General features: G+C 39.6%; 1 protein-coding gene across 2 annotated transcripts in view; it reads left to right on the top strand.

Annotated features, from left to right (window-relative positions):
• The window catches only part of DENND1A (DENN domain containing 1A), a 536,936-nt gene that overhangs the window by 285,042 nt on the left and 236,028 nt on the right, over positions 1-15,866 (top strand). For both annotated transcript variants that reach the window (XM_007450246.1, XM_007450245.1), the window contains one exon: positions 11,033-11,143. In XM_007450246.1, coding sequence (XP_007450308.1) covers positions 11,033-11,143 — 111 coding nt within the window. The remainder of the gene's footprint in view (positions 1-11,032; positions 11,144-15,866) is intronic.

Here is a 15,866-nt window from a genome sequence, read left to right as displayed (position 1 = left end):
GTGGGATCTTCCCGGACCGGGGCACGAACCCGTGTCCCCTGCATCGGCAGGTGGACTCTCAACCACTGCGCCACCAGGGAAGCCCTCTCCATATTTTTAACTGACACACTCATATTGCTGTTCTTAATTTTTCTGTTTCAGATAACAGTTATTGATTTTCTCATGGAAGATGAATTTAGGTCTTTTATTACCTCTGATCCCCTCTCCCCCAGAAACACACATATACATAAAGTATCCTTTTCTCACTCACATTTCCCCTCCCCCATCCTTTCTCTGTCTTCAGGAAAAAATTTAAATCAAAAGTTAATGTTTACATTTCAATGAGCAAGCTGAATCATATGATAGATTATGATATGTTTTCTTTCTTATACATTTGTCAAATAAGAGTTCCTGGATTTCACATCTTACTGCTTATCTTATTCCTTTATTTTGGTGAAACATTTTCTAGTAGTTTCCTGACAGTGTTGGGGGCAACATGTTTAGACCTTGCATGACTGCAAATGACTTTATTCTATTCTTGATAGGGTCGGGAATTACCTTCAGAGCTCTGAAGACATAGCTCCATTGACTTCTAGATTTCACGTTGAAGCTTAGAAGTCTTGATCCATTCTGATTGCTGGGGTCTTTTTTTGTTTTTTATTTTGGGTGGGGTTTTTTTTGGATCCTTTATTTGTCTCTAGTGTCTTGAAATTGTACAGTGATTTGCCTTGCTATGGGTCCATTTTCATCTACTGTGCTGGATATTTGGTGGACCCATACAGTCTGAAAATTCATGTCCTTTAGAGCTGGGAAATGTTCTCACATTATTTCTTTGAAAAAATTCTTCTTTATTTTTTTCTCTTTTCTTTCTCTGGGGTCTCTATGGTGGCATGTTAAGCTTCCTAGTGTTGATCCTTTAATTTTCATAACTTTTCTATTTTCCACGTCTCTTTTGGTCTTCTTTCTACTTTCTTCAACTAATCTTTCCACCCTTTTGAATTCTTTACTTCTGCCATCACTGTTAATATCCAAGAGCTTTTTGGTGTTGTACAATAGATTATTCATTTTTTAATGGCATCTTGTTTCATGGGTGCAACATTTCTTCTTATTTCTTTGACACTGTTATTCATAAATTTAAAAAATTTTTCTTCTCTTTGCATTGTTTTCTTCCTTAGAGGTCCTCTCTTCTGTTTGTTTTGTTCTGTATCTTTGATTGTAGAGGGCTTTCCTCAAATAGCTGCCCAATCCTATCTGCGTGAGGCCTTAAAAAGCTCATTGGAAGCTCTGTGTTCATGAATGGGGCTTGTTACCTGGTGGGCTTTACTGTAGATCATGGCTTAGAGGCCTGGCTACTGGGGATGAGGGGAGGATTTTAAATGTCAGTATCAGAATCTTTTCTTTTGGACTAGTCAGTTTTCTCTTGCCAGTGACTGTAAGCTTCATAACACGTGTTCTGGAAGCTGAGTGGGGTGGTAAGTTATAGGATATGAACATTTAGCATGTATACTTTAAGCTCCCCTCCCATTTTTTGTTTAATTCTTTATCCCCTGTCCTCAGCTGTACCTAGTGTTCCCAAACCTTTCTGGTTACTAGAAAGTAAACAGTTTTTCCTCAGGAGGGGTGCCAAAAGGCCAGTTGACTAGCTAAGTGAGCTGGGAGAGGAGAATCTTGGGATCGAATTACTCTTCTTTTTATTGGCACCCTTCCCCTAGCCTTTAGAGGTGCTCCGTGTCTCCAGTTCCTGAACTTTTTTGGAGTTCTGTGGTGTGAGTTGGGTTGGATGCTTGCTGCCCTGTGCCCCGGGCCCAGCCTTTTCTGGGCTGCCAAGTCATTCTTCTTTACTTTCTCAACTAAAGTTTCGGTTGACACTCTTGATACCTGGGACCAGATCATTCTTTGTTGTGCAGGATCGTTTTGTATGTGTTTAACAGCATCCCTGGGCTCTCTCTACCCACTGTAAGATGGTACCCCCCCCTCCAGCTGTGACAACCAAAAATGTCTTCAGACATTGCCAGAAGTCCACTGGGGCGAATGACCCAGGTTGAGAACCATTTCTTTAATAACATCTGGCTTCCAAAAAATTTGACAACTCTCTTCCGTTACTATCTTTTCTCCTGTTCTTTGAGGTTTACATCTTTTAAAATTATTTCATTGTGACTTTTCCTGGCAGAGGGTGGTGAGGATTGCATGGTATCAGGAGAGAGAAAGGGCAAATACATATGTTTAATCCAACATATTTTACTGGAAATCCCCACATATTTTAACTATGTTTCACCTACTAACAGACTTTTAGATTGTCTCTAATGTTTTGCTATTATAATAATGTTATAATAACAGTTATTGCCTAGGTTAAGTTCATCTTTCTACTTTTTAATTTCAAGGACTGAGAATTACTCAAGAACTTTAAGGTACCTGAAAGTCCTGACAGTTTCTCAATTTTCAAAACCACAATTACTGAGATTAGAAATAGTGTAGGAAAAAGAAAATTTTATCTTCTTCATAACCCCACCTCCAATTCCTGTTTGCACTGTATGCTGCCTCCCCTGCCCCTGCCATTTAAAAAACATTTGCATTCCCTCTGCTGGTTTTGCCACTAATGAACCAATTCCCTGTGTATGACCCATTGTCCCCTAAATCTTCCTTTGCAGACCAGTAAAAGGCTGGCCTTGTTTGTTTCTAAGTGAGAATAATAAAAACAATCTGCCAGACTCCTAACATACATGGTTCCATTTAAATCCTTACAGCTATTCTGTGAGAGGTAGACGTGAGCCTCATTTTACATGTGGGGGCCCAGGGCTCACAGGCCTGAGGTTATAGCACAAGGTCTGCTTCCAAATGGGGTGTAGTGACCCAGGTTTGTAAGGAACCAAAACATTTTGTTTGCATTATACCCCCCTGCGTCCCTACAGTTGACTTTTGATATTCATGAGGAATGGAAAAAGGAAGAGAAATGATTTTTCATATTTCAAGTATGAAATGAAGCAGGAAAGCTTTTCCTCTAAGGAGAATCTGAACTTTTGTAGCACCAATTTGTGTGATTTTTGACATAGAATCGCTATTGAGCTCTAGCCATGTTGAAATTTGCATTTTAATCTCTTGGCAGTTTTTCAAGGATTAATTTAAAATGACTAACTTGCTGCATTGCAAATTGAAACAAGCAATAACGAAGGGGTTGTTAATATGATATAGTCTGCTATAGTGGAAAGAACGTGAGTTTTGGAGACAGCCAGACACTGGGCTCCACCACTCTGGGACCTTGGGATACTTACTTATATTCTCAAGCCTCCTTATCTAATAAAGGAAAGTGGGAGGAACAAGTGAACTATTAACATGTAAAGTTCCAAGTTCAATGCCTGGTGCAACAGAGATACTGCTTTTGATGGTCCTTTCTTTCCCTTTGTCTTTCAGCTTTCCTAAAATTCTAGTCTTAACCTCTCTTGAGTTGTGGCCAAGGGCTAGGGAGCATTACTTCTTGGAGCTTATCTTTCCTTGGTTTTTGCTGACATTTTTGGTTGTGAAGAGCAACACTTTTCATGGAGTGTATGTTTGGCCACAAAAGTCTCTTAGCAGCCACCATTGACTGGAAATGGTACAAGAAATAGAGTCCAGGACTCTAGTGCCTGTCATGTGGGAGATGTTGTGTACACATTTATTGATTATCTCCTCTTAGGGACTTCTGAACTAAGAGAATAAGCAAAGAAAAGGGTAAAAGGACTTTGGGATATGGAACTTGATTCTGTCAGCAGATAATTATATTCTTCTGGACAGCTTCAGAGAAGGGTTAATGTTAACCCTTCAGAGAAGGGTTAACCCTTCAGAAGGGTTAAAAGGAGGTAGTATTGAATGAACACCCACCGTGGATCAGATCAGGTACTATTTGTTATATCATGAAATCTGCACAGCAGGCTTACAATATGGTTTTATCCCTGATCTGAAGAGGAGATAGAGCCCAGAGACGTGAAGTAACTTACCCTAGCCACCTAGCCAGTAAATGCTAAACCAGCATTCACGCTCAGGTGAGTCTGATTCCATCACCAAGACGCTGCTGGGTCCTGGGCCTCTGCTCCTTGGCTCCCAGTACCTTCCTAAGAAATCACTCATCCTAAGTGTAAATTATAGAATTAATTGTGTGACTGTTTTTATCAGTTCTCCTTCCATAAGGATAGGGATCAGATTTTTTCATCACTGCATCTCTGTAATTAGCACTGTACCTAGAACAGAGTAGATATTCAGTATGTATTTACAGAATGACTGAATGATTGAATGAATGAATGAATTAGCAATGCAGTCACTCTCAGGAGAAGGAAAAATAACAGTTCCTTTCACTTGGCTTTTGGGCCAGTGAGTCTGCAAGATGTTAATGAAAAGCAAATGGAGAAAATTAAGTCTTTCCACTTTCAGATCCCTGTTGAACTTAATTCTCATTATTTCTACAATTTCTGTGTAAAAATATTTTCTTCTTTTTCACTGAAAAACTATCACTATGTAATTGCTCTTCAGGGTTTTTTCTGTCTATCAAGATAACACATGTAGGAGTGAATTTTATACAGGCAATAATTAAATGAGCATAAATCTTTATAAATTTAACCAGTTGACCTGCATTTTAAAAAAAAGTCACAGATCATGAACAGATATGTATTCATAATTACATTGTAAACTGGCTCTATAAGGAATTTTTTTAGTGGCCAGGGTTTGAAGTTTACTTTTGATTAATGGATAATCATATAGACCTTATTTTAGAATATTAAACAAACCTGTCTTAATTATCTGGCCTGTGTCATACCAAGTGGTTAATGATGCGAGGAAAGCATTTAGAATGGACAGTTACATATAACATTGCCCAGACTCCACTTTGTCAAAAGATGCACCATGATATAGAAAAGATTTATGAACTCATCATGACTTTCAAAAATAAACAAAGTTGAAGTGGTAGTAGAAGACCTATTTTCAAGTACTGAGATTATAGAGAATTCCATTGTTGCTGTTAAGAGTTGTCAGGTAATTGTTTATTCTAATGGTTTTTCCATTCATACAGAGGGATAAAAGTTGACCTCTGGGTAAACTCTGCTTTCTTTCCTATAAGATACTTCTCTGATTTGATGGCTTATGTGAGTTTGTGGGATTCTTTCTCAAACAGATTATTTTAGAATCCAAATTTATAATTTTTTAAGAATCCTACACAACTAAAATGACCTAAATTCTTATTTTAAAAAATTAATTGAGGATTTTAAAGGTTTACATTATGGTAAAATAATCTGAGCAAGAGTTATTTCAGGAAATAAGGCCCATGGACAAAACCAGCCTCTTGCCTTAGAAACCTCCTCCAGACACAGTACAGTAAGTCTTTATCATCTATACTGTGTATAAAGCTGAGAGTGACAAAGACTAATAAAATGACAGACCGTGGGGCGGACTAGCATCTGTTTCGAAGGCTCCAAGGAGTACCCAGCTTAGAGTCAGTTCTTTAGTTTGGGGATTATCTCATTTCCCTAAGGTACTGAACCTAAGACCCTTTTTCTCTGAGCCCCACTGTATCCCCTCCCTTCCGAGGCCCATTCCACCTCCCATCACCACCCCCACCCCCACCTGCTTCCTCACCCGGGGCATGGATCGCAGTGAGCCTGAAGTCCCCAGCCACCTGAATCGGCACAGGAGCCAGCAGGGACAACTAAAAGGGAGCAGCCATTATGGGGCTTCTCCTGGGGGAAATGGGGTTTTGCCAAGTGTCTTTTCTTCTTTGTCTGGATTTAGAGCCACAGAGAGTTAGAGCTGGAAGTGTTCTTCCGCGCTATTGCTTTTGTAGAAATGAAAAGCCTGGAGAGCCTTGTACATGCCTCTTCTGAAGCTCAACTTCCGGGCTGCTCTTTCTCTGTTAACCAGAGACCTTTCTCGGACTTGAGCCCTGTTCGGCCTGGAAAGTGGTCAGCTTTGTGTCCCTGCTACCCAGCCCTACAGAGTGGGCCCAAATAATGATTACTAGGTATATAGGAGGATGCTCAGAGGCACATAACTATATGTAACTGAAAATATGCTTAAACTCCATGAATAGAAAAGGAATGTTCTTCCTTAAGCCTAAAAACTTACTAGCACTGAGAAAACTGAGCCCTTTTGAGCATGGACACTGGGAAGTAGTCCATCTAAGGAAGGTTTTCCTTTTTAGCAAGTGAGTCACATGGAGGAGTAATTGTCAGGGAATAAAGGGGGTGGTTATTTAGGCTTTGCCATGATGGCATTATAACCCAGGACACTGGGCCTAAGACTAGGTGGACAGCAATACCATGTTTGACAGGATTGATGGTTCTTTAGAAGGAGGATTGATCATTAAAAGACTGGACTCTCCCTCTAAAAAAAAACTTGTTGGGCAAGTGGACAGATGTGGAGCACAGGAACCTGGAAGTCTGGGCCTTGTCCCAGATCCTTCCTACCCCCTTTCAAAGTCTGATCCATTGTCAAGTCCTGTGATTCCACTTTACAGAGATCTGTGACATTCATATTGAAAGCCTTTGTCTGAATAGCTTGTAATCATTCTTTCCCTGAATGTGGCAGTAGCCTGTTAGCTGCTTGCCCTGCCTCCTGCTTGCCCTCTCCTGTGCACCCTCTACAGGACCTCTAGGAAGATCTTTCTGCAACACGGTAGGACCATCCTGATTCTTCAGCAGCTCCTTGTTACCTCCCTGTTATTATCAAGTCTAGGCTCCCACAGGATTTGAACCCAGCTCCCCTGCCCCAGCACACTCCCTGCCCTGCACCCTGCCCTTCACTCCACTGACCTGCATAGAGCTGCTCTCTCCCCCTTGCCTCTGGCTGGAACACGCTTCTCCCCCTGTCCCCTAAGTGAACCCCCTATTGGGAGGCCCAGAGAAGTATCTTCTCCTCTGTCAAGTCTTCCCCAGCCTTCCCCCCATATCCACCTGGCAGAGTTGAATCTTCCCTTCTCAGCCAGCCCTGGCGCATGTCTAGCCTGGATCACAGTTCTTGGCATATGAGGTTTCTGGGTCTAACGCTGCTCCTAGAAAATGGGGATCATGTTTAGTTAATCTCTGCAGGCCTAGCTCCCAGGGTGGTACTAAGCACGTAGTAGGAGTCAAACAGGTGTTTGTTGACTGGCTGATTATAGGAGACAGAAATGGAAGATTGAAGACTTAGTTCCACTGAAGCCAAGTGCTGGGAGAAAGTGGCATACCTGTGTTTTTTAATAAATATAAGCTCACAATATGTTCTGGCTACAGTCTTAACTTAGGACAACTTGCCATGGAAGCCTTCTCTTCTTATTCCTCGTCCCCTGACACCTCTGTGAAATGTACACCTGCCTCTGTGTACAGTTCTCCCTGCCCCCCTGCCCCAGTTACCTGAAGAACAAACCACCTATTTCTTTACATTTTAAATGAATGTAGGGACTTCCCTGGTGGCACAGTGGTTAAGACTCCGCACTCCCAATGCAGGGGGCCCGGGTTCGATCCCTGGTCCGGGAACTAGATCCCATATGCATGCCACAACTGAGAGTTTGAATGCTGCAACTAAGGAGCCCGCTTGCTGCAACTAAGACCCAACACAACAAAATAAATAAATAAATAAACAAACAAACAAAAATGAATGTAGCCACTGATGCCTTTAAAAGCTCTCCCTCCTCCAGCTACCTTACCCGACTTTGTGAGTCTGCAATGTCAGTTCTTTTCCTGTGGGCCCTTCATCATTACTAAGTAATTGATCACTTCATCCAACTCAGACCCAGGTTTTCTGAAGTCAAGTGGTCCATTCTTCCTAAAATACCACGTTGTCTCCCTTCGAGGCCCTCGTGTTTCTCTTATACCATCCTGCTCACGCCTGAGCTATCGAGCAGTAGTCTTCAGTCAGTTGCTTTCTCCACTCATTGATTCTCTCTTTCATCAAACTGCTAAGATGATGGGTTACATCATTTTACCCAAAGGGATCTCAGTCTGGTGGCAAAAACATACTTGTAACTGAGTGATTATAAGATAGAGACAAATTGTCATGGAAGCACAAAGGGCAGCTTGACAAATGAGGAGTTGAGGAAGCCTTTCAGGAGAAGGTGACATTTGAGCTGAGTCATGAAAAGTAAATGGGTGTCCTCAAGGAAGAGAAGAGCCTTCTAGGCAGAGGAAACAGAGGAAGTAAAGGCCTGGGGGTGTGAAAAGCATGGCAGGTCTGAGAAGTTGAGGGTGGTTGTAGCTTAAGCCACCGGATTCTTAAAGGCAGGGGGAAGGAGGCCCCTCTCTCAGAGGGGTTTTCTTCTGAGATAAGGCTTGATGAGAGCTGCAAGGGCGCCCTCCAGGTGTTCCCAAGGTCCGTTCTGCCCCACAGGTGCTCCTATGGCTGATCGAGGTTTCCAGTCCATTCCCACCCACTCCCACTGCCTAGGCGGGTGGCGTCCCAGAAGGAAAGAGGCAGGGAGGAAGCAGATAAGAAAGACAGCTTCTGTTTAGACACAAATATCTTGGTAATCAGCACAGATGGGATGAGAAATACCAAAAAAAGTACATGACAGTTTAGAGAGAATTTGGTTAAATGTTACATATTTTTAACATACCTGTGTAGAGTTTTTGGACCAAGCACCTGAATCCTTCAGAACCTGGTTGGCCTGGGGGTTATGCCTCAACCAAGTGGTGTTTTTATTTCAAAAATGTTCCCTTCCCCATCCACAAAAGTATCCTTGTGATTTTTTTTTTCTCCCACCAAAATAAGGCGCAGGATTTGTCTCTGACGCTGTGTCTCCCTATTTGGACGGCAAGCTGTGTAACATATTTCTACCCAGCGTGAAGCTTCTTGGCAGACTCTTGAGGCCACGTTTTGGTGGCTTCAGAGTTATCTTTGGATCTGTCAAAAGTGCTAATGGGCTTTCTGGCCTTCTTTAAGCTCCTCATTTCTATTTTCTTTTTACTTCCATCCTCTCCTAAAAGAAAAATTCATGTAATTCATCAGCAGTTAAGCATTTTACTGAAATGCTCAGCTGAGGGCCTTGTATTTTTGTTTGCGAGAATAACTCTGCCATGTCACTGTCTTCAGAACAAACCCCACCCTGACTTCATTAGCTCAGCACTCCTCAGTCCACTGGGCCAGAGGTACACTTGTTGACTAATTTATACTGCCTTGCTTGTTTGCTCAGTTTTGTTTTTCAAGTTTGTGTGGCGGTTAGAGCAAGAGTTTGGGGTTCAGGAAACCTGGTTTTGAAACTTGGCCCTTTCCAGCTGGGTGACCTTTGGAAGACTGTTTAACCTTCCTGAGCCTCAGTTTCCCCATCTATAAAATGGAGATGATAATGCCTTCCTCAGGGTTGTTGAGAAGATTAGAGAGAACGCAGGTAAAGTACCTATTTTCTGGCCCACAAGGATTACTCAATAAATGGAATAACAATTTTTAACAGAAACACTTTTTCTTTTGCCATACTTTGATCCTGCATGTTCTTTCCAAATACAAATTTTATCTACTATTTTTAGTGGTGGTTAAAAAAAAGAAAAACAACCACACAGGTTTAAAGACAAACCCACCCAAGACTGAGCAATGCCTTATCCACTTACTATATGACCTTGGTCAAGTTACTTCTCTGTGCCTCTGTTTTCTTATCTGTATATTGAGATGATAATGTTTGTTCAAGGAGTGGCTTCAAGATGAGTGAAATAATATATGCAAAGCCTCATATATTGTAGATATTTAAAAGTATTTAAGAGGGAGAATGTAATGTAAGGGAAAGTATAGGGCTATGGTGTTGCATCTGTGTCCAAAATCTGACTGTACCAGTTACTGAATCTCTCCCAGACTTAGTTTACCTATATGTTGGAAAGAATAATACCTCATTGGATTTTTGTGAAGATTGCTTAAAATTACACGTTTAAGAGTACCTGGTCCAGTGCCTGGGACTTGGTAGGTAGTCAGTATGCAGACCTATTAATTCACTCATGCTTTATTTATAAAGGTCGATAGTTAACCTGGTACTCAAATCAAACAATAATAAATCATAAGTGCTCATTCTTATTCCCAACCCATAATATTGTCGAAAAGCACTTTATGCTATTTTGCATATAAAATCCACCTGGTTTACTTGAATTTATGGGTTATGGATCTTTCATCATCATAAACTGCAACCCCTGGCAATAGCGTTCCTTCCCTCTCCAACCCCCTTCATTTTCAGAGGATTATATTGTATGGCATTGAAAACCTGTAACATTGAAGAAATTAGCATATTCATGTGTATTATTAAAGTCAGGTGGGTATAGGAAAGGTTGCAGAAATGAAACACATTACACTTTTTCTGAAATCTGAAGAGTACCGATCTACAGTACTAATAAAAGGAATGAAGCTCAGGCTACACACAAAAGCTAGTTTAAAACACTGCTTTGTCACAACTTGCTACTGCTTGTCTTCAATGGCTTTTTCCCCCTTTTGAGTGAAATACCTGGAAATTGTAGATCTTGGAAATTGCTTTACTTCCAGCCGAGGCATTTTAGAGAATGTAAGTTGTGGAGGAGGGGACCCCAGTAGTGATGACAGGAGAGGAGCATGCCTGGCCTTTGCAGGTGGGGCCTGTTGGATAGAAACAGGCTCTGTGCCAGAAGCATTTTGGTCCCTGGGTACTTTCTTTTGCTTAGACGTATGGCACAGTGCTTTGGGAAAGTTCTAGGACCCAGGGTCAGAGGATATGAGCTGCAGTCTCATCTTCACTGCTCGTTAGGTTTTTTGATCTTGGCATCTCTCTCTTGCCTTGGTTTCCTCATTTTTAAGATTGCAGACTTCTTGTCCGGCTCACCTTTCAGAGCTGACGTGAAGAGCAAGCACAGTGCTGCATGTGACTTCACGTTGCAAACTAATCACCACCCAGAGGTGTGATTGCTCAGACTCCTTCATCTCTAAGGTATCTTCCAACTTTACATTTCATGATTTACATGTGAGTGAGATTTGGCCTCCCAGGGAGAAAGCCCAGGACTGGGGAAGAGGGGAGTATACTTTCTGATTATTTTCTGTTTCTCGTGCTTCTGTTAGATACCGTTTTTAATAAGAACAAACAAAGTAATCCCCAAACCTCTCTTCTTTCTCCTAGAGAAATCTGACAGAGTATTTTGTGGCTGTGGATGTAAACAACATGCTGCATCTGTACGCGAGCATGCTCTGCGAGCGCCGGATCCTCATCATCTGCAGCAAGCTCAGCACTGTGAGTAGACAGTCGAGGCGGGCTTTTGAATTTTATTTTAATTGAAAGATGTATCGGAAAGATTAAAGGAAAGTTTAGAAAAAGAAATCAGCCACAATCCCCTCAGGTAGTAACATGTCATTTTCATTAATTATTCATGTTCTTTCACAGTGTCAATGCACATTTCATTTATTCTTGTAGTTTCACAATCAATTATAAATAGTTTCCCATTTGATCGTGTGTTATGAACACTTTACATATTTCCACATTCTTCCATTATTGTCATTTTTTATATGTCTTTATCATATTCCATTATACTGATGTGTCATCGCTTGCTAAATCTTTTTTCTCTTCATGGCCATTTAGGTAGTTCGTAGTTTAATCCTTTAGTAGGTAACACTGCAGTGAACATCTTTCGGCTGCATTTGACTGATACAGTTTGTATTCTAAGCATTGGGACCACTGGGTCAAAGGACTGAATAAGTGCTATGACTTATGGATGCCAAATTGCTTCCCAAACAGGCTATGCCTTTTTATAGTGGATGCTGCCAGCTGTGCATGAGTGTACCATTTGCACTGCAGCCTTGCCAGAATTGTGTGTGTGCTCGTGGACATGTGCTTTAATTTACCTAATAAAATAGGCATAAAATGGTATTGCAGGTTTGCTTTATTTTTAATTTCTTTGGTTAAAGGTAACAACATTTTCCATGCGCTTCCCCCCCCCCATTTGCATTTTGTTAATGTCTTTTCTCATTTATCTTATACGGCTCTTGATTTTAAAAAAATAAATTGGGATGAGCTCTTTTTATATTGTAAAAACTTTTACTATATAATATAAATACTTTTCATATTCTTTTTATGTTAGTTTTTTTAACTTGCTAAGTATAGGAGTTTATATTTTTCCCAGTATCTATTATGAAAATTCTCAAACACAGAAAATTGAAATCAGTTTGCAGTGAACATCCACATAATTCCATCTAGATTCTGCCATTAACATATTTCTGTGCTTGCTTTGGCACATCTTTATCCATCTATCTATCCCTCATACCATCCATCAAGCTATTTTATTTTTTGATGCATTTCAAAGTAAATCACAGAGATCACTATGCTTCCCCCCAATAATTGCATATGTTTGTTATTAACTAAAGCTCAATATCTGTTTACAGTATTTTTTTTTTTTCTATTTGAGGTAAGACTTACATAAAGATATTGACTAGGAGAAGTTGACTGAGAGGGTAGAAAGACCTTCTTATGGTGGGAATTTCCCTATTGAAGTTCCTATGGATAGAATCATAGGCCTATGATTTACTGATGTGTTTACCTATGAATTCAAGGCACCTAATAATGCAAACTTAGTGAGACCATTAGAGTTTTCTTTATGGTTTTCATTGTAATTTTATTATTTTTTTGGTATTGTTTGCTTGTCAAGAATGCACAATTTTTTAATTGCCTGCTAGGTGCTAGGCTTACAATGCATACTAGGTGATAAAAGCATGGCCCTTGCCCTCAAGGGAAAAACAGCCCATAATAGACCTCTTGCTTTGTTTTGCATTTGGTTTTAAACTCGTAAGTATAGTTCGTAATCTCAGGGCCTGAACACCCAGACTGAGTTCAGAATGAGTATATTGCCAACCAGATTTATCATTGCCTCTTTATGAGGCTGGATAGATTAAGAGTACATTTGAAAGAGTCAAGTCCCTAACCAGTTACTGTTGCTTTGAAGAATTAAACTTAAGTAGAACAAAAGTAGGACATCATAACAGTGGAATTGAATTCCCATGGTGTTTTTGAGCCTTTAATATGTGCCAGGCACTGTGCTAAGCCCTCTTCATGTATTAACTCATTTAATTGTCACTACAACAGTTTGTAGTAGGTTCTGTTATTTCTCCATGTTATAGATAAGGAAGAATGTATCTTCTGCGTTATTTTGTTTAGATAAATGTAGGGGATTAAACACACAAAGTTATTTCTGCTCCTTCCCAAAACTAAAATGAAATAAAGGAGTAAATCAATAAGCACAAAGAGCAGATGCAGCAGAAATCTTAGATATTAAGAAAATGCTGTTATCAATGTTATGCCAACATTCAAAAACTAGGGTGAAATGAACAGAAAAATATAATTTACCAAAATTGAATTAAGAAGAAATATAAAAATTGAATAGGTCATTTAATTTACAGAAATTGAATCGATATATAATTTCTTTTTTTCCAAAACACTCAGCCCGGATGGTTATACAGGTATGTTTTATCAAATATCTCAAGGAACAGGTAATTTCAATCTTAGACAAACTCCTTAAGAGTCTAGAAAAAAGAAGGAACACCCCCTGAGCTTTTCTTGTGACACTTGTATAATTTTGACATTCAGCTACACGAAGAGACGCTACAAGAAAGAAAAGTTATCAGCCAATCTCACTCAGTAACATAGCTGTAGAAATCTTAAACAAAACAGTAGCAAATACATAAAAAATATAATTCATAATAACTGAGTTGACTTTATTCCAGAAATGTAAGGCTGATAATACTAGAAAATCTGTTACTATAGCTCACCACATTAACATATTGAAAGGGAAAATTCAAATGTTCAATATGAATTTTCAGTAGAGAAAAAGCATGACCATGTTCATGAATAGGAAGACTCATTATATTAAAGGTATAAATGATGTATATTATAGATTACATACAATTCCATTCAAAATCCCAGTAGGATTTTACATAGTACTTGGCAACCTGATTCTAAAGTTAATATGGAAAGCCAAAGATATACTTGAAGAAAAAGAATGGGTGATAAAGCTTGCTTTACCAGACATCAAGACTTTTTATAGACCTCTAGTAACTAAGGTGCTAGTAACGGCATAGGATACACAAATAGACTGATGGAATGGAATAGAGATTGCAAAAACGGACCATGTGTGGGGGTTCTTCATATACAACAGAGGTGACATTGTAAAATCTGGGGGAACGGATGGACTTTTCAGTAATTGATAATCCACATGGGGAAGAAAAGGGAGATAATTTATATCTTACACAACTTGCAAAACTGAATTCCAAATGGATCAAGGACTTAAATGTCAAAGGCAAAATTTTAAAACTTAGAAGACAAAATAGGAGAATAATCTCTGTGATCTTGGAGTAGGAATGGATTCAGTTAAATAATCCAAAATATGCATCATATAAAGGAAAAGATTAAAATTGTAAATTTTGTTCATTAAAAAATACCATTCAGGGGCTTCCCTGGTGGCGCAGTGGTTGAGAATCTGCCTGCTAATGCAGGGGACACGGGTTCGAGCCCTGGTCTGGGAGGATCCCATATGCTGCGGAGCAACTAGGCCCGTGAGCCACAACTACTGAGCCTGCGCTCCGCAACAAGAGAGGCCGCGATAGTGAGAGGCCCGCGCACCGCGATGAAGAGTGGCCCCCACTTGCCACAACTAGAGAAAGCCCTGGCACAGAAATGAAGACCCAACACAGCAAAAATAAATAAATTAATTAATAAACTCCTACCCCCAACATCTTAAAAAAAAAAACAAAACCATTCAGAGAATGGAAAGACAAGGCACAGGCTGAGATGAGGTATTTGCTATATATAAAACTGACAGAGGATTAATATCTGAAATATATAAAGAACTACTACAGTAAAAAAAAAAAAAGCAGAAGACAAATCTATCAATAGAAACATTGGCAAAAAGCACAAATAGGCATTTCACAGAAGAAACATAAATGGCTAATAAATATATGGAAAGATGCTCAACCACATTAGTAATCACAGAAAAGCAAATTAAAACTACAGTAATTAAAGCACTAGGTTTGCAAAAATTAGACGTCTGATAAAGCCAAGTGTTATATTGCAGATGTATTGGGGAATTTCATGTACTACTCTTTGAAGAGTATGTGGCATAGAACTATTTGCATATGCCCAACACTCAGCAGTTCCACTTCTGGGTGGAATTTTGTGTGTGTGTGTGTGTGTGTACATACACATACCTACATGCTCTTTTTGGTCATGTATAGTGGGATACATGTGCAAGCATGTTCATAGCAGCATTGTTTTGGGTTTTGTTTTTTAAACCTGGAAAGAGCCCACATGACCATCAACAGAGAACTCATAAATTGTTGCATAGTCATACAGTAGAATACTGTGTAAGTGAAGATGAACTACACTATCGGCTTGGTGGAGTCTCTAATACAGAATTCTGAGTAAAAGAAACAAGCTACAGAAGAATATACAGTATAATTTCATTAATATAAAATTCAAGTAAGAAAAACTAAATGGTATATTATTTAGGGATACATACAAACTGTGAGGGGGGAAATGATTAACAGAAAATTTAGGTAGTAGTTTCCTCAAAGGGAGTGAAAGGAGTATAGTTGGGAAGAGGCATATGTGGGACATCAGAAGTATTATTTTCTGTCTGGAGCTAGGTTAGGGATCAGCAAACCTTTTTGTAAAGGGTCCAATATTGCAACTACTAGACTCTGACCTTGTAGTCATGATTGCAACTACTGGACTCTGACCTTGTAATTTACAATCAGTAAACTAGTGAGTGTGACTGTGTTCCAAGAAGCTTTATTTACAAAAATAGGAGGCACACCAGACTTAGGCTTCAGGCTGTAGTTGGCCAACCCTGAACTAGCTGCTGGGTTTTGGCATGTTAAGTTTTTCTCCTTTAAATGTCACTTATATGATCTACATACTTTCATATGTATATAGTTTTTAGATTTCTTGAAAAGTTAAAAAAAGATACCAA

This window comes from Lipotes vexillifer, unplaced genomic scaffold (genome assembly GCF_000442215.2).
Source record: "Lipotes vexillifer unplaced genomic scaffold, Lipotes_vexillifer_v1.1 scaffold890, whole genome shotgun sequence".
Lineage (NCBI taxonomy): Eukaryota > Metazoa > Chordata > Mammalia > Artiodactyla > Lipotidae > Lipotes > Lipotes vexillifer.
The sequence above is the reverse complement of the archived record's forward strand: the minus strand, read 5'-3'. Positions and strand labels throughout refer to the sequence as shown.